The 19,380-nt window shown below is 47.7% G+C and overlaps 1 protein-coding gene across 2 annotated transcripts in view; it reads right to left on the minus strand.

Moving 5' to 3' along the window:
• The window catches only part of LOC149364316 (sn-1-specific diacylglycerol lipase ABHD11-like), a 30,021-nt gene that overhangs the window by 5,430 nt on the left and 5,211 nt on the right, over positions 1-19,380 (minus strand). The window contains exons 2-5 of one of the 2 annotated variants that reach the window (XM_089570077.1): positions 9,157-9,470; positions 7,096-7,252; positions 3,800-3,973; positions 2,771-2,956 (exon numbers count right to left, since the gene is read on the minus strand). In XM_089570077.1, coding sequence (XP_089426203.1) covers positions 2,771-2,956; positions 3,800-3,973; positions 7,096-7,252; positions 9,157-9,317 — 678 coding nt within the window. In that variant the 5' untranslated portion in view covers positions 9,318-9,470. The remainder of the gene's footprint in view (positions 1-2,770; positions 2,957-3,799; positions 3,974-7,095; positions 7,253-9,156; positions 9,471-19,380) is intronic. The other variant, XM_089570078.1, reaches the window with a different exon arrangement.

Here is a 19,380-nt window from a genome sequence, read left to right on the forward strand (position 1 = left end):
GCTTCCCTTCTTTCCCCGTTTAAAGTCTGTGTCTCCGGTAAAAATGTCAAGCTGTCCGTCTCCAGGCCGTTGACAACCGAAAGGCGAAAGCAAGACGAGATGGCCAACCCATTTGCTCACCTCGCTCTCCCTGTCTGAAAGACATCTGCATGAGCAGATAATTGAGTACAGAGGAATATCGCCGCTTCGAACTCGCTTTATTTGAGATTCTGATTAATTCGAACCGATATTTTGGTCCCATCAGTATAACGTTTTTAAACCCTACCTGCAGGATTATTTTCCGCCCCAAAACATAAAAAATACCGGGTTTTAATTGATCCAATGGATTCTATAAAGAAGATAAAGACCCTAAACAGCGAGAAACTGAACTTGGTTTCTGTGCACAATACTAAAATAAATTATTGAAAAAGCAATTAAACATTCGACTTCACTGTAAAACGTCTGCGGCAGTTCGTCTTCACTGCACAACATTTTCGGGAGTTCGGTGTTGCGCCTAACGAGATCACCCGGAAAGTTCACTTTCACGAGTGGTTGGAAGTACTAACTTCTTTGAAAGAGCTGGTTTGCTAGCTAAAGGGTTGGATTTGTACAGTACATCTCGAAAGAAAGGGTAAAGCGCACTGCGCCACACCCCGATCCTCAAACCACATCCTAGTTTCTTTTGGGGTCGCTTTTTGTTTTCTCGCCCTCTGACCGATTGATGAAAGTGAAGCAACGCCATTTATATAGGTACTCGAAATTATACGGGGCGCCAAATTGTAAGACACCCTTTTTTTCTAGTTTCGGTTGTGAGGCTGATGGTTCTTAGTAATCATAATTTCCGCTTCTTTCGGCCTGAAACCCAGGCGCGTCTCTTTCCCGCCTCTTTCTTTCTAGCATAGAACAAAGGCATTGAAGGTTGCGATGTCAGCAAGGTGGCGGAAGGTTTTTTTTTCTTTTCGTAGAAAACATTCTGCTTATGCTGCAGACGTAGAGTAGGGGACGTTCTGGACACATTTGAATTCTTAACCTTTTATGTGGTTGAAATCGAATGCTAGTGGATACTGGAAGCATTGGAACCACCAAGCTCTCCCTCGTTAGGGGGTAGTGCACTGCACGGGCTCGGGCCAGCCCGAAAGCCCGGGCCCGGCCCGGCCCGCGGGCCGGGACATGATCTGTTTTGCCGGGCCTGTGCCGGGCCTGATGTTGCGGGCCCGGACCAGGCTCGGGCTTGGGTCCGTATAGAAACGGCTGGTGTCCGACTATTCGTTCCCTATTGCAGAGTGAAGTACACAACTGCGGCATAGGAGCAGCGACACGGATGAGCTATGGGTTATAATACGCGCTGAGAAAAAAAACCAAGCTTTATTCATTGACTTATTTATTTCTTTATTTCCACGCCGCGGTGGCTTAGTGGTCAAGGCACTTGATTACTGAGCCGGGGAACCAGGGTTTGCTCCTAGCCTCGGCGGCCGTATTTCTATTTAGGCGGCAAGCATGACAGCCATGCACTTTGTAGTATCATTGCTCGTTGAAGAAACCCAGGTGGTCGAAATGATCCGGAGCCCTCTGCTTCGGTGTCTCTCACAGCCTGTCTCCCCTTGGGCCCTTAAGCCCCAAAAACATAGCTTTTATTTTATAGCTATATTTTTCTCATGTGAGAAAATTCACAAACTAAGCGCGTTTGGTTTTCTTTTTCATCACCTGACCGGAACGTCTCGTAAATGAAATAGCCATAAAAGCTCGCGAGAGCTTGTAAATCTCATCTCATAACCACCTCTATCCCTCCTTGCTTCTACAGCCTGGTTGACATGACAAGTGTTTTGCCTGCCTTGTAAGTTATCACGTGGTTCGCTCGTTATCTTCAGCTCCACCAGAAAGAGTAAAATTTATCTTAATTGACCATTGATCGTTCGTCATCCCAAAACATACCTATACACTATTAGAAATGCATTCGGGAAGGACATATTAGTTTAGGACGCTTATAGTCTTCAAAACACACACCGTGAAATACTCGAGCCTTTTAGCTTTTCGTTTCTGCTGAAAGGCGACTAGTTCGGCTATGAGTTCAACCTGTGAGATAGCGTTCACTAAAAAAATGTCATCCTATATGCTTGCTAGGCAGCTTTAATGTTTATACTTCGCGGGCGGCAAAATATAACTGATTAAAATCATGGGGGAATGCAAAGTAGTCTATTACGCGCGTATGCAGCCCTTTTTATTTGGCTCTCGGAACTTCCGAGTTTATCTTTGCGTACCTACACGAGGTCAGTGTCCATTAGAGGGCCTGGCGAGCACTACTCTTAATCACTTCCTTCTGGGTAAAAAAGAACCAACTTTCTGCAAGCCAAATTATGGTTTCAGAACCTTTTTCGGTCAGTTTCTTATCGGTAGTCTACTTGCTCAGAGTGAGCAGTATACCTCAAGCGTTACTGTGAAACGGGCCGTGCCGGGCCCTGGCTGGGCTTCATTCCGGGATTCACGGGCCGGGCCGGGCTCGCTAGAGCGATAAATTAGCGGGCCCGGGCCGGGCATGGGCCTCAGATTGAGGCCCGTGCAGTGCTCTAGTAGGCGGTATGAACCAGCGCGAGCGACGACGTGCGTGGTTCGTCTTCGGCTGCAGCGGTATACAAACTGTGTGGATGAAACCAGCGCGTCTTCCGTAGCTACAGGGGTTAAAGGGACCCCCTCCCAGTAAGGCGCCCCTTATTTCGGACTCGTCTAATTCGAATGAGTATTTTGTCCCGTTTACGATTTTTATAACGCTTTCCACTTTGAAGCGGACACTCACTGTTACCCGACTGCTGAGAAACTGGTCGGCCACTTGGCGAGCCTGGTCCAGGCTCATGTGCGGCGAGAGAAGCCATAATATGGTCTCCATGGCCTGTATTTGCCAGGGAAGCCACTGTGTCATCAGCGCTGGTGGCAAATAGGACGGCCCGATGTCCACCACTACCAAGCGCTCCACCACATCGGGCTGCACGAAATGAGACAATGTGACGCGTTATTCGACGGGCCCAACAACCAGCTCCGGGAACACGGGCGGCTCCCCCGGGACACTCGCTCCAGGACTACTTGACTCGGCCCCCAGGGCCGTACGTGAGCATAGAGCTTCTCAAAGCATCCCAAAGGGCAAAAGACGCCACCGGAGTCAGCAGATTTGAACTGCGGTGGTTTTAATCAAGTATTTGCTTTGACTTGCTTTCAGCCAGAAAGGCTGATTAAACTGCGGAATTATAGCTGCACCGCTTTACCGGCTATTGTATATCCTGAACAATATTTGCAAGAAAACAATTCTGCTACAGTTCTTAGAGCCTTCAGGATATTCGTGAATTTCTGAAGGAAATTTGAAGGTTCAGCTAATCATAGAATCCAAACATGAAGTTCATTATCTCCTGGTGTCCCCGAAGTGAATGTACGATTGCATTGGCGTTTTCTTTTTTCTTGATAACTGTATGGCAATTACGGACGTAAATGGCTTCACGCTTTAATGCAGAAATGCATTCTCGGCTGTGATACCTCACAATTTCTGTCTGCGGAGAAACGCGTCCGGATAGCTGTTGCTCTGGCTGATAACACGACGAGTTTGCATCAAGTTACATGACGGGTGCCCCAATAAGACTTGCAGAAGAAAGGTTACACACCTCTCTCATTACGAGAATAAGTGTTCCCTACCAAGGCACTAAGAGACAAACTGCGAGTGACACAAGAGCGCCTAGCACGTCAGCGCATGCATTACTGAAATTGATTGCTGAGAGGAATATCCTGCATGCAAATTTTTCGGGGGTCTAGACTTTGCAGGCGTGTCGATTTCTCTGACCCTGGTGACGGCGAATTTCATGGCGACCCTGCCGCCCAGGCTGTGTCCCACGAAGGAGGTCCTGCTGAAGCCCCGGTCACGGAGGAACAGCTCCAGATCAGCGCGCATCAGCGGGTAGTCCATGTCATCCGTGTGCGGGCTTTCTCCGTGGTTCCGCAGGTCCACCGCGAACACCTGCGCATGCGCGCGCCCACGAACGAAGAAATTTCGATGCTTAAAGCCAGCATAAGGGCTAAAAGAACACTGCTTTTCACGCGGTCTGCGATCGCACATTTCGCGGCAATAGCTGCATATGAACGCTTTTCTGAGTGAATTGCGTCGCCGCGGGTGTAGTATGTCGTACCTGAAAACTTGAGCTTCATATATTGGTCATTGTAGTTGCCATCCAGACAGGCCTGGCCACGTGTGTTTAACGTTCATGCCGCGTACAGGCCATGTGATCAGAATGTGCCACGTGTAGAGTACAGCTGTCGTTTTCGCTCATTCTCTCCGGGGAAGGGGAAGAGCAGGAGAAACGGCAGTCTGGGAGACCAATCGATCGATCGATCAATCGATCGATTCATTGATTGATTCATTCATTGATTCATTCATTCATTGATCGATTGATTGATTCATTTATTGATTCATTGATTGATTCATTGATTGAGTGATTGATTGAGTCATTGACTGATTGATTCATTGATTGATTCATTGATTGATTCATTGATTGATTGATTGACTGATTGACCGCCTCATTGACCGACTCATTGACTGATTGATCGAGTGATCGATTGATTGATCGATCGATCGATTGATTGATTCTTTTAAGATCTTCTAATCCCCATCTGACAAAGATAGAACTTCAAGGAAAACAGCTACAACCCGAGATCCCTCTACTAACGTCTCCATTAATGCGATAGCATTGGAGTTGACACACTAAAACCTCGCCGAAGTCCGAGATGTTAGCTGATTGGCCGCTAGAGGACACGTGACCTTGTGACGTCATCACAACCTGCCCACCGGGTTGTGAGCAACCTAGTTTCTAGACAGTAACCTGGATGAAGAATCGAAATTAAAAATTGGAAAAGCAATGTGATATATGAAAATTTCAGCACCATCACATGTGATATATGAAAATTTCAGCACAATCACAGCCCAGCTCATACCTGCTAGTGCAGCTAGCGGTCAGAATATGGTGGTTGATGGACCGAAAATTGCGCAGAAATTGACGCGAACACACGCAGAAGTCGCAACAGAAGTTGCAACAAATGTGAAATATAATGCTAGAGCATCCCTCTCTTAAGGTGACTTAAGCGTTCTCATGGTTTTTTGTATACCGTTTACGCAAATATATGTTGTTAAGTTCTACGCATTGTAGTACATCGTGCAAGGTAATCAATATTGCATTCTTTGTTTCTTTTTTTTCATATCTCGTATTACTGTGCTCAAGGTCGTTGTGCGCTGGTGAAATTTTAGGTATGAGAGAATGCATGAAGCCTTGTCTCTGCCGCTCCTTAAAAGATTTATTGTCCAAGAAACTCTACGAGGGAAAATAAACAGGTTATGCGGGCTACTTACTCTCGCATCTCCTGATTCAGAACCGCATCGCCATGCAAGCGCGAAATTAAACCGTATACGGAATTTAAACTCATTGCAGGTCGTGTCACATGTCCTGACAGGGCACCGTCAGCGCATGCGCATTGCGTCCGGCTCTGTAGTCCGTACGAATCAGGTACAGCGAACTAGTAAATCAGGAACAAGGCCCGAATTCAAGGCTCGTGGGTATATAAAGCTAGATGGAGATGATAAAAACAGCGCAGACACAGGATGAAGCAAGAACACAACACAGCGCCTGTGTTGTGTTCTTGCTTCGTCCTGTGTCAGCGCTGTTTCTGCCATGATCTTAAACCAACAAGCCCAACTCTCCACCCTTCTAGATGGAGAGTTCTGCTCATACTTTGTATTATAGCAAGAAAATACTGACAACTCGTCGCCGTCGGGTGCTTTGGCTTAGAGTAACAGCAATATCCGAGTTATCGAACGCATACGGTCAGATGAAATAGGCGCGAACTTGGCTAAGCGAAGCATCGCATTCACATAACGTAGAACAAGTTACGCAAGTACTACACTCTCATTCCTGGAAATGTCAGTGAACGATGCAGATTGTTTTCTATACAGCGTTTTATCACCGCCATCATACTAATTACATACACTGCAAGACAGAGTCCTCGCACATTGTCATTCAATTAGCCCTGGCCTGAACCAGCTTCAACCACCTCATCCCCTCAAACTTGGTAATCTACTCCTCACACCAGATCCTCTCCCGGCGCCCTCAATGTTATGCAACACGAACAGGGACTTTTTAAGATGAATCCATGTTCAAAAAAGACACAGAGCGACAGCCACACGCCCAGAAAGTCTTCAGCCCTTATAAAAATGGTCTACAGACTGTCTATAGACTTCTTATAGACTCTATTGCCTTCCTATAGATATTTCTTTTTGTCTATTCATAGTCTATAGACTGTCTATAGATAAAAGTCTACTAAAATTGTATGGCCCTAAATCTATAAATTGTCTATACACTGTCTATAGTATTTGTATTGCTTATAGACTTTTCTCTGAGATTTCTCTATAGAGAGTCTATAGACTTTATAGACATGAGTTTACGGACAGTCTATAGACTGTGTAAATTTTTTTAAAAAGCTGTTTGCAATATAACGTTCCACTCCTTATGCCGGAACGCACAGCTGGGGAGCCCGAAAAGCGCCTTTCGTTACTTTCCGACGCAGCGCCACCTTTCACGGGCTTTCGACATTGTTCCATGCCCTGTGCACCAGAAACCAGCATGTACTTACTCATGCCCTCACAAAGGTGCGGAGGGCGGACGTTTTTGTACGGCAGGCTCGCAGGGGAGGGAGAGAGTGGCGTCTAGCGGCTCACAGGCAAAGGTGCTCGGGACTTAGCACCGAGCAGAGGTGAGACATGTTCTGACGTTTGCATATCATCACTAAAACTACAATCAGATTTGCGTAAACCCCACCTTGTCACCAGGTGTCACAGCCGCAGACGTAAGCACAAAAGCGCCGATGTTAGCTGTAGTCCACTACAATCTCCCTTCTTTTCGTTCCCCCTTTCAGTCCCATCCTGTTAGTTGCGGTTGAGGTGTGGACCCTAAGTGAAACAAATGTAATAACTTGTTGCTTACTTATTGCTTAGTTGGTGTTCAATCATTTGCAAGCATTGACGCATATTCCTTAGCCCTCTATCTAATACGTTCTAGAGGCAAGAAAATAAGCGCAGTTTTGGTGCACAATTACATTCCGTCCGGTCGCCCTGGCGATCGCTGGGGACACTGCGTCCCAGTTCCCCCGGCAGCCGAACAGACCGTCCAGCACGATGATCGGCGGTAGCGGGGCCGATTCCGCGGTGTCGTCCGGTTTGTAATGTGTATAAGCAAGGCGCACGGGTTCAGCTCTGGAAGGAAAGAATACGGTTCGATGCGGCGAAGATAAGAATCATGCGCTGAAGCGAAATACAGCTACTCGCCGCGGTTGCTCAGCGATTATGGTACTCGACTACTGAGGCGGAGTTCCCGGGTTCGAACCCGTCTGCGGCGGCCATGTTTCGATGGAGGCGAAACGCAAGGGCGCCCGTGTGCTGTACGATGTCAGAGGTATGTTAAAGATCCCCAGGTGGTTGAAATTAGATCCGGAGCTCTCCACTACGGTACCTCTTTCTACCTTTCTTCTCTCGCTCCCGCTTTCCTCCCTTTCTTTGGGACGCGGTTCGGGTGTCCATTGAGATGTAAGACAATTACTGCGCCATTTCCTTCACTCAAAACCAGTTATCAATTCCGAATACATCGGGCCACCCAATATACTATAAAAACCTATCTATACCGAATTAGAGCAACTATAAGCACCAGGTGCAGTGACTTAGTGCACGGATAAGACTGTCAGCTGCTGAGCACATGGTAGCGGGTTCCAATCCCTGCCGCCACGGCCGCATTTCGATGGAGGCGAAACGCAAAAGGCACCCGTGTGCTGAGCGATGTCAGTGCGCGTTAAAGAACCCCAGGTGGTCGATATTTCCGGTAGCCCTTCACTACGGCGTCTCTCATAGCCTGAGTCGCTTTGGGACGTTAAACCTCAATAAATCAGATCAAATCATTCCGGTCCTTCGTAGGACCGGTCTTTGCAGGACGTTTCCAATACTGAAATCATTCATTTACAATACTGGGCCGATTACCTGTGTTGCTTGGGAAGCAAGCGGATAGCTTTGCGTTCTCATGGGATATACCAGGTGCTTCAGGGAAGACCGCCACTAAATTTTAAAAGTAGGCTTCTTGAGTAATGAAGGCGGCTTCTTGGGCACGATAATGCCAGCGACGGCGGACATCAGAAAACAGGTAAATAGAATTAGCTGCTTGGCCAGTTGACTAATTTTTGTGTTTTTTTAGGACAGAAAATGGCCAAGTAACTGTCTCATTTCTCGATGGACACCTCAACGACGCTGTGGGGGAAGGGGGGAAAAAAGGCGGGAATGAAAGGAGAAATAGACAAAGAGGTGCCGCAGTGGAGGGCTCCGGAATAATTTCGACCACCAGGGCATCTTTAAAGTGCGTTCATACCGCACAGCGCACGAAACGAAATTCAAATTGGTTTTCTGAGGAAAGGAAATGACACAGTATACCTGTCTTACAACTCGGTGATTACCTGAACCGCGCCTGAGGGAAGGAGTAAAGTAGGGAGTGAAAGAAAGGAAGAGATGCCGTAGTGGAGGGCTCCGGAATAATTTCGACCACCTAGGGATCTTTAACGTGCACTGACATCACACAGCACACGGGCGCCTTTTGCGTTTCGCCTCCATCGAAAAGTGGCCGCCGCGGCCGAGATCGAACCCGGAACTCACTAGTCGAGAGCCCTTAACATTAGAAAATAAACTACCGCGACTTCTTAACTCGCACAAAACGATATTGATCTCCAAAAGACTACACGCCACAAACTGTTCGAGTATTTTTTACACTACACCTAAACTTTTTTTTTCTGTGATTTGTTTACCTAATTCTTCTTTCTTTCACCATCACTGTAAGTTTTCTTTCCAGCCAGCACAATGCTGTTGATTTTATGCTGACCACTGTAACCTGATAAGAGCTTTGCTATATGTATTTTTCCCTTTGTTATCTGTATTTTCTGTATTTTCTTTTTTTTTGCGTGTGTGGGAAAATGCCAAACCACTGCATTTCTGCGAAAGTGGGGGCCCGTGGCCTTGTCAAGCTGTCCAACGGCAGCTTTTACAACGGGTCCCCGCTATCATCTTTACCATGGCGGCAAAATAAAATTTGAATTTGAATTTGAAGCACTGAGCGGGTAACATACCTGCCATGGCAGCGCCGACGAACGGACGAATGACGATGGCATGCCTCGGACGCTGCCGCCTTTCTTATGTGCGCCCGTGAGGTAGCCGGGATGAGCTCGGAGAGGAGGCTTCGTGGCATCCATGGTATCCGCGCCAGCAGGAAGCCTCGCGTTGCCGCCATGCGCGTAGCCGTTAGCAGCTCTCCCCTATGGTTCGAAGGGCAGTCAAGTTCGAACCTCCCGTTTCAGTGTGCGATGTATTAACGGAGGCAGAAAACGCGAATGCTCACGTCGCTCACACTGTGCAGTGCTGGTCCGACCGCAACTTTCTCTGCCTGCGTAAGAGAACGAGTGAAAACGTTGCACTGTTCTGCCCGCAAGCGAAAATCCACTGGTTATCTCATTCAATCAGCGAACGCTAGGCCAGATCGTGAACAGTCACGCAAGCATCGAAAAAACCGCTTTACAGCGGTGTGCGATGAAGTCAGGCATGAAAACAGATGGGAGTATGCGTTCATGCGGACGAAGTTCTTGTCGTTTGTATCCTGTTTCGGTGCTCGGCTTTGTCACAGAGCGGCCTATACACAGCAGTTTTTGTTTGATGTTTGCGTAATACTGTTGAAGAATTAGCCGCATGTACAAAGCAGCTGCGAAAAAACTGTGACGCACCTGCGGCAAGGGCGCATTTAAAATGGGACAGAAGAGGAGGGGAGATATTTTACGTAAGAAAACTAGGCCGAACCCTATATTGACCCTATATTTAAAACGAAAAAATTGCCGACGATTACGTTACTTCCTAATGCGAAATTTGAGCGCAGCGAACCAAATGTTTCAGCTTTTCGATAGATTGAGCAAAGAATTAGATGACGGCGAGAGTAAGTTTCTCCTCCGGCGGCACGCGCCTCTGGATTCTGGCGGCGACGGCGCTGGGCCTCTGCTCTGGCAGCTCGTTCAGCAGCAGCGGCAGACGAATGACTTCCACTGGCTGCCTCGCTCATGGCTCAGAAAGAACTGGCAGAGAATAAACTATTTATATAGGCAGGCAGTTCTCAGTGGCGAACGGCGGCGGCTATGCGTTTCGGCTCGGGCGGTGCACATATGGAGATCCGCCGCCACCGATCCGGCGTTCTGATTGCCGCCTCAAAGGGGTGGCATTGGAGGAGGAGCGAAGAGAGCAATTAAGTTATCGGGAGGTCGCTGGAGATGGCGCCAGGAGCGCGCGCAACTAGAGCAGCGCGCTACCCCGGCTGCGGAGCTGGTTACAACGGACAACGGCGACGGCGCGAAACGCAGGAACTGGCGCCAAAGAGCTGCGCTCTAAAAAGGCGAAGAAATATATGGTTCAAATGGGACCGCCACTCCTCCTTCCGCAACCGCCCTTATCAAAAGGGACCCAAACATCCGCCCCTGGCTTGCGGAAAGGTTTGCGACACATTGCATCATAAAGTTATCAGAACGGTGTCCACAACGGCATGCACAGGTCTCGATCCCTCTCCCTGTTGTTTATACATTCCTCTAGTGCGTGGTCATGTCAAAGAAACTCTGGAAAGAGCGAAACTGGCGTTGCTAACGAGTCCGTTAGAAGAAATTGTGGATTAAGTCAGGCGCGTGACGTAATCGCCAGAAACTTGTCAATTAGAGGAATAAACGGATCCCAAGGTTTGCTCCCTTATCAGAATTTCCTTGCTTGCGGTGCATTCGTGTTGTTTTGGCTTTGAACAGCAAGCAGACCTTCTCACCCGAGCTTCTGCAATCCTTTTTATTGCAGCAATGCATTTAATGACTGCATTTTCAACTCCCATCCTACGGCACGGTTCCGTCTACAAAGGCTACAGGACATCCATAGGTGCCGTGGGAGGCTTAGAGGAGTTTCAAAAATTCTCGTTGATGTATTACTTCAAATGCCGTCAAGTGAAGCAGTATACAGGGTGTTTCACCTAAGACTTTCTGCAATTTTTAAAAATAATCTATTTGAATTAGATGCGCGCTTTTTCTGGCATAGCATTGTCAGTGGTGTAGTACATCATAATGCATCTAAGACGTGCTAACTAGCAGGCTTGTTAACCAATATTTAATAGTTAACTTTTAAACTATTACCGTTGGGCTCCTTAATTATTGAGAGGCATGTAGCCCACCGTAAATGATGTCCATATCCGTTTTTAGAATTTCTAGAACGCGATTATCCTCGGCGCTGTGGCCCAACAAATTTTGGCTATTTCGACGAGTTACGTGCACTGGAGAGGTTGCTTTGCCTGCAAGCTTCTCAAACCGCATGTGTTTTGGCGTGATGTAGGCGAAATTTGTTGGGCCACAGCGCCGAGGATAATCGCGTTCTAGAAATTCTAAAAACGGATATGGACATCATTTACGGTGGGCTACATGCCTCTCAATAATTAAGGAGCCCAACGGTAATAGTTTAAAAGTTAACTATTAAATATTGGTTAACAAGCCTGCTAGTTAGCACGTCTTAGCTGCATTATGATGTACTACACCACTGACAATGCTATGCCAGAAAAAGCGCGCATCTAATTCAAATAGCTTATTTTTAAAAATTGCAGAAAGTCTTAGGTGAAACACCCTGTATACTAACTGCGAAAGGGACTTTTTTTTTTTAATTACTACTCACAATAACGACATTGCGCGCCGTCGCCAAGGGTTGCCTCCGACGCGCGGTATATACACGGCCGTTCAAACAAGAATCGCGGTGGCACAAGAAATGGAGTGGCACAAGGAATGTATTTTTTACACCTGGCTGGCGAACTAGATGCGTTGGTGGTCAAATGTTTAGGGGAATCCCCCAAGGTGGAGTAGATTTGTAATAAGGGAGTATAATTACTCATTGACTGCTCCGATGAAGCGGTGGTCCCGGGTTCGAACCCCGGACCAGGACGAATTTTTCTTAAACTACGAAGTTTCTGAGAAAGCTGTATAGCTTTCCTTTGTAGCCGTATGGCTGCGCTCGGGTGGCTGTCAATGAGTAATTACACCCTTATTATAGATGCGTTTGTATAACTTAAATGACGAATCGGCGATTTTAACAGAATTGAAAAATTGAGGAACTGAACGCAAGAAACGCGAAGACGACACTAAAATTAGAGAAACCAGCGCTCGAGTCCTTTTCCCTCTTGTCCCAGCTATAGCCGAAAAGTCCAACACGTGCGACTGTCAGCGAGGAGGTCAGCCGTTCGATTTGCAGTTCGGATGAAACTTTTTTTTTTTCACGGGCATCTCTTTCAACGTCACACAGGGCATTCATCAGCAAAGTTCTAAGGCAGCTGGCTTTAGAACTTTTAAAAGCGCGGATTTGGCTGCCAGGTGGTGTAATAAATCACTTTCTCCGGCGTCGTGTCCGTTGCGAGGTCATCGCCCCTCCGCCGAGCCCTGCGCTCCATCAGTGTGTTTACCGCTGCTCTTCCAGCGCTTCAAGCTGGACGAAGGAAGAGTAACTCACGCTACAGCGTGAGAGCCACGCTCCTTATTATTGAAATTAAACCGATAAGTGACGCAGAATTCGGTTCTACTCAAGCTGAGCGAGACGAAAAAGGACTGAAAAAGAAGATCGCGAGAAAAATTGATTCATTTAGCAGAGCTGAAATTCTCAGCCAGGAACGTTTGAAAACACAGGCCACGCGGTAACAGCCGACTTTTTGTATATGTTTCTAGTGACCACTTCACCATCCGGACCACAACATGCATTTATCGCATCTTTTACTACCACTGAGAGACGTCCTTTAAAAGCACGAGATGATCTTGGCTTTTGTACTGTTCGAGGGCGCCAACATAGCAAGCCCCTCTCCCCGTTGGCTAGGGGCATATATGCCTTGCCTGCTCTTCAGTACTCCATTCTTATCGTATCCTACTGCGTAAGCATTAAACGGCTGACAGTGTGCGGCCCCTTTCTTCCGCCGCAAGCTTTTCCAGCCGCCTATCAACGACACAGTCAAATCCCACACAGCTTCAGCCCAAAGGCGGTGGAGAACTGTGGCTATGGAAAGGCTATATGGAGTTTGCTACATATACGGTAGTCGTTGCATCCTTGTCCACATAGGTCACTGCGGGAATTCCGAAGCACGCGTTGCCCCGCGTTCGATGCATGCCGTATGTCAAATCATCATCGGCTATCTTCCACAACGATCATTAGAATCATTACCATCATCACCCACACAACGTTCAGCGCAGGGCGAAGGCCTTTTTCGAGCAGCCTCCAATTTACCTGCGTGTCGCTCCAGTCACGGCCACCCGACGCCAGCAAACCTCCAAACCACACCAATGCTCCCGAGGCCACGCATCTTCTAAGCGCTTGCGCGAGACGCTATGACAGTGCCGAACAGTCGTCTCCCTTTACATTCCACATTTCCTTTCCTACAACACAGGGCACCTGGCGTGGTGACTCAGCTGTTACGGCGTTCGGCTACTTAGCTGGAGCACCAGGGTTCGAACCCGGCCCCGGCTGTCGAAATTATGCCAGAACCCTCCATTGCGACACCTCTTACTTTCTTCCTCCTACCTTCCTCCCTTCCCTCATGGTGCAGTTGAGATATCCACCCAGAAGTGAGACAGTTAGTGTACCTTTCATTGCCTCAAAAACCACTTTTCATTTTTCGCCAGTTACTTGCTCTGGCCATTGCGTGTCCGCCTCAGTTTCTGGTGTCCATGCAGAACACACGAAAATTCCCAACGAGACCGAGTGGAAGGAGCTGTGAGTTGCAAAAGAAGATTTTGGCGAAAGCCCGAAAACGGCCGCGTAAATTTCGAGTATTCATTTTAATTTTTTTTTTAGAGTATCGAAAATAACTGATAATTTTTGCGACAAGGCAGTATTGCTGGCTGTGCAAAGTTTCTTATACCGCGCAAGAGTTTTCTCTATGCAATCGGAATGATATCATGCAGCTTCTTAATTGCTTTTTTTCTGATTTTGCTTTGACCTAAACCTGATACCAGCCCCCACCCGTACACCCCTCCCAACTTCCTGCTTCGATACTTTTTATACTTTTCATATATTCATAGATGAAAATTACTACGAGTTGCATGTGACCGATAATATTTTTGAAGACAAGGTAAATGCGAACAATTTAGACCTGGTATGGGGTGTACCATGTGCTATGGTGTGGTGTGGTGTGGTGTGGTGTGGTGTGGTGTGGTGTGGTGAGGAATCGCGTTTTGTACGAGATGCATACCCTCGATAATATTTTCGTGCACGAGGTAAATGAATACAGTGATAAGGTATGGTATGGCATGGCATGGCATGGCATGGCATGGCATGGTATGGTATGGTATGGTATGGTATGGTATGGTATGGTATGGTATGGTATGGTATGGTATGGTATGGTATGGTATGGTATGGTATGGTATGGTATGGTATGGTATGGTATGGTATGGTATGGTGTTTTCGTCCCATAGCTGCCCACTTACTGTGCGAGACACCGTAGTGGAGAGTTCCGGAACAACTTAGGCCACCTGGAACTCTCGTGCATTGATATCGCACAGCACATGGGCGTTTTTAATTTCGCATCCATCGAAACGCGGCCGCCGCGGTACAGTGTAAACAATTGCCCGGCGCGCTTGTAAACGTTACGAGGAGTAAGAAGTTCCAAGCTATATTTACGCCTAACTATTTCGTAAAAATGACATAAAGGTCACTGCAGCCGTTGTCTATAGTCGTTTAAGCATCCGCCTCATATGCGGGAGGTATAGAGTTCGATCCCCAGTGCCACCGTATACCCACCGGTGGTATTATGGGTACAAGCTTTCCGCTGTCTTGACGTGGCTTGATACTCGCCTTCTCTGGGGTGAAATGCTTGGAAAATGGGTCTCTGACCTCACCATGATTGGACCTAAATACCTTGCGCCATTGAAAGCAAATCATCATCATCATCACCACAATGACTTAAAGGACTTGTACTTTGTCTCCAACAACATACCACATTCGACGAATTAAGATATTCAGTGATTACTTACTCATTAACGCGTTTTCGACGAATAAACGCATAAAGGAAAGGTTTTATACGCATACCTGCTTTCTGACCCAATACTTTGCGGGGAACGTACGTGACGGATTACAACTAATACACATGTAAATGTGTATACACAAGTGAGCTCACCACTGCAGCCCATACAGAACGCTGCAGAGCTTTTTCAAGGTGCCCGTAGGCGAAGAAAAAATCCGCCCTTGGTGCAGGTTCTGTAGCCAGGGTCATCGTCAGACTGCAGAACAGTCGCTGTGTTACTGTGTAAGCAGGTTCACTAACCCTCAGCGAACACACGTGGAGAGGTGCGTGCGGCGCATATTACTGGGGCAGCGTTATCAGCATTACCGTATTATCGCTAGGCAAGCCGTCACATCAAAGTCAACGTCAGTGCTTTTTGTACGTATATGTGTCACCTCCTTGCTAAACTGTGTTATATGCGCTGCCTGTTTCAGGTTAATGCTCCTCTACGAGAACACTGCACTTCGTCGTACAGCCTATTAATTTTTTTTATCATTTCCATTCGCGACTGAGAGCGGTGGTGGTGGTGGTGGTGGTGGTGGTGGTGGTGGTGGTGGTGGTGGTGGTGAAAACATTTATTAATCATAGAGAGAGGTGTTGGGGGTCGTGACCTGAAGGGTCACGCCCTTACAACCACTAGGTGGGATGCCTAGTTAGGCACACCATTGGCGTTTGCCGCAGCCCGGGCGCGCTGCGTTAAGGCCCTTTGGGCCTCGAGGGTGCAGCAACCGGACAGGGTCGCCTCCCAGTCCTCTCGGGTGGGGTTCGGGATAGGGGGTAGGGATGGGTTCTGCTGGAAGGCCCACACCATGTGGTAGGTGTCAGACACCTCCCCACAGTGTGAGCACCGCCCGTCGAATTGAGGATCGAAATGCTCTAGGATTGCCGGGCACAACATCGTTTTGGTGAGCAGGCGCAGGAGTACCCGCTCGTTGACCTTCCCCAGCCCTTTGCATGGGTGGGAAGAGTTTGGTGCGTGGATTTGTAATAATCGCATATTTCCTTAAAGGTGTAAATCGGATTGAAATGGAAGTCCTGGTCGGCGTCGGGTCCCGTGGGAAATGCCCGGAGAGAGAGCGCGCGGGCGGCGGCGTCGGCTGCCTCATTTCCGTGGACGCCTTGTTGACCTGGAGCCCAAACGATAGATCGGTGCGCGGGATCCGAGTCTCGGCTACAATTTTGGTAAATACGATAAGCTAGGGGAGTAACCCACCCTTGCGTGACGTTTCGACAAGCCCCTCGTGAGTCGGTGATTATGTATTTGGACCAGGAGTCTTCTACGTGGACGCGTCCGGCCCGGACTCCAGGGGATGGTACACGGCCGCGGTCGTCCACGAGGGTAAAACAGTAGACGCCCTTACTTTCAGGGCCCAGTCAGCAATTCACGCAGAAGAGGTTGCCATCGCTTTGGCAGCCACTGAGAGCGGTGACCATCGTCAGTTAGTGCTTCAAACTTGAAGCCCAAAGAACAAGTGGAATATTAGTCCACGTTGGAATAGCTAATGAAGTAATAACTAAAAATAAGTAAGCTATACCTTGCCTGTACATCTAAATGATAGCAATAAGCATGATATTTTTTTTTGCCTTGGAACTGAGGTTAATGGTTACATACAAGCCATTTCACTGGCCTTCAGCACCACAGTAGCTGCATGCAATATAACAAGGCAGCAGACACGCAGCAGCAGAAAATAGTCGGTTACAGGTCACGGGCATGATACATGTACAGTCGGGGGCAAAAGTTTCTGAACCGCGTGCTTCGCAAACGAAGCCCATAGCTCTTTTATTAACCTCCGGTTAACGACCACACTTCTGGAGGGGAATAAATAAAATTTTGACTTTCACTTCCGTGAGAGTGATCTCCAGCAGCCCGATGTTATTAGAGCTGGCGACTTCGTTTGCGGAAAACGTGGTCCAGAGACTTTTGCCTCCGCCTGTACATTCAATGATACTCAGGAGCAGCAGCACATGAAATCGATCATTTCGATAACATGACAGAACAATTTGTGGCACAGTAAATGCAATATTAAGACAGCAGGGGTAGAACATAAATAATCATAAATGCTCCCAAAGTTCAATTTAGCTTTTTTGTTGAAGGTGAAAAAGGAGGATAACTGATCTATTGAATCAGCTATATCAGGGTAACTGTTCAAAATATCTGGAATTTGCCATTGAATTAATTGCATTCTATACCCAGTTCTTCTTCGAGGTTCTATAAAGTTCATGTTTATGAGAGCGTAATGCGGATCTGTATCAATGTATCTGTTTAAAAACGCTGGAAAGTCCGTTTGGTATTGTCGGTATACAAATTATGACTGTCGCTGGTTGTACAGGGCCATGATATTGCGCAATTTTCATTTTATCTGAAAATATTCGTGTAGTTAATAGCAGATTTGTTAGGTGGCATAAAACTTCAGATAAAATATCAGGAACAGCTTTGATTATTGTCATGGTAATGCCCTCAAAACCAAATAAACTGCTGTTTTTAGGCCATTGATCAGGTTAGCGATTTCCGTTTCTGTAGCTGGATAAAGAAACATGGAGTTAGGTCGATTACATTGAATATATTTTGCTAGATCATACAAACCAGGGGCAGTAGAAGCTCCAAAAGTTTAAAAATGCTGATTGAACTGATTTCAGAGATCCCCACCGGTAAAATTTGGTTGTCTGTCTTTAACTCAGTGGGTACAGTGGTGGGATGGGTACTTAGAAGGCCTTCTACAACGCGACGCTTCTCCTGAGGTTCATAACAAATGTAGCCGCCGCGGTGGCTCAGGGGTTATGGTGCTCGGCTGCTGACCCCAAAGACGCGGGTTCGATCCCGGCCGCGGCGGTCGTATTTCGATGGAGGCGAAATTCTAGAGGCCCGTGTTCTGTGCGATGTCAGTGCACGTTAAGGAACCCCAGGTGGTCGAAATTTCCGGAGCCCTCCACTACGGCGTCTCTCATAGCCGGAGTCGCTTTGGGACGTTAAACCCCATAAACCAACCAACCATATTAAATGTCATCGAATTTGTTGCTGTAATAGCGGATGCGTGCCTTTTTTATACCGGTACCCAACTTGTTGCGGACTTTTTTATACTCATTCAACATTAATCGATCTCTGCACAACAAGAAATTATGAAAAGAGCATTTCGCGCTTTGATTCCGATTAATAATTCGCAGATGACCATCCCTTTAATTTGTTGCATGGTTACTAGCCAAAGTACAATTGGCCCCGTTTCAACCCGCCGCGGTGGCTCAGTGGTTACGGCGCTCGGCTGCTGACCCGAAAGACGCGGGTTCGATCCCGGCAGCGGCGGTCGTATTTCGATGGAGGCGAAATTCTAGAGGCCCATGTTCTGTGCGATGTCAGTGCACGTTAAAGAACCCCAGGTGGTCTAAATTTCCGGAGCCCTCCACTACGGCGTCCCTCATAGCCTGAGTCGCTTTGGGACGTTAAACCCCATAAACCCACCAACCATATTAAATGTCATCGAATTTGTTGCTGTAATAGCGGATGCGTGCCTTTTTTATACCGGTACCCAACTTGTTGCGGGCTTTTCTATACTCATTCAACATTAATCGATCTCTGCACAACAAGAAATTATGAAAAGAGCATTTCGCGCTTTGATTCCGATTAATAATTCGCAGATGACCATCCCTTTAATTGGTTGCATGGTTACTAGCCAAAGTACAATTGGCCCCGTTTCAATCCGCCGCGGTGGCTCAGTGGTTATGGTGCTCGGCTACTGACCCGAAAGACGCGGGTTCGATCCCGGCCGCGGCGGCTGAATTTCGATAAAGGCGAAATTCTAGAGGCCCGTGTGCTGTGCGATGTCAGTGCACGTTAAAGAACCCCAGGTGGTCGAAATTTCCGGAGCCCTTCAGTACGGCGTCCCTCATAGCCTGAGTTGCTTCGGGACGTTAAACCCCAATAAATCAAATCAATTGGCCCCGTTTGAAATTCGCGCGCTGTGACGTCATGTCCGTTTTGACCAATTGAAAAGCGTGACATTTCTGTCGACAACTCCAGCTTACAACGATGAGGCATTAAGGGCTTCCGCCTTAATAACGTTTCTAGAACTCCTGCCGTGGGCGGTTTCGGTTCAGCGTACCTCCCCCGATACAGCACCGCGGCGCGCGCGCAACCAAAACCCCGGTCTGTCCATTGCCCAGGCCTGCGCATGCGCAGTGTCTCCCCGCGGAAGCGGATCGCGCAGTGTTAAGCCTATCTAATCGGAGGACGCGCGGCTCCCTCCACTTCCGCGGAATGAGTATG

The sequence above is a fragment of the Amblyomma mixtum genome, chromosome 2 (genome assembly GCF_055824585.1).
Source record: "Amblyomma mixtum isolate Tamu chromosome 2, ASM5582458v1, whole genome shotgun sequence".
Classification (NCBI taxonomy): domain Eukaryota; kingdom Metazoa; phylum Arthropoda; class Arachnida; order Ixodida; family Ixodidae; genus Amblyomma; species Amblyomma mixtum.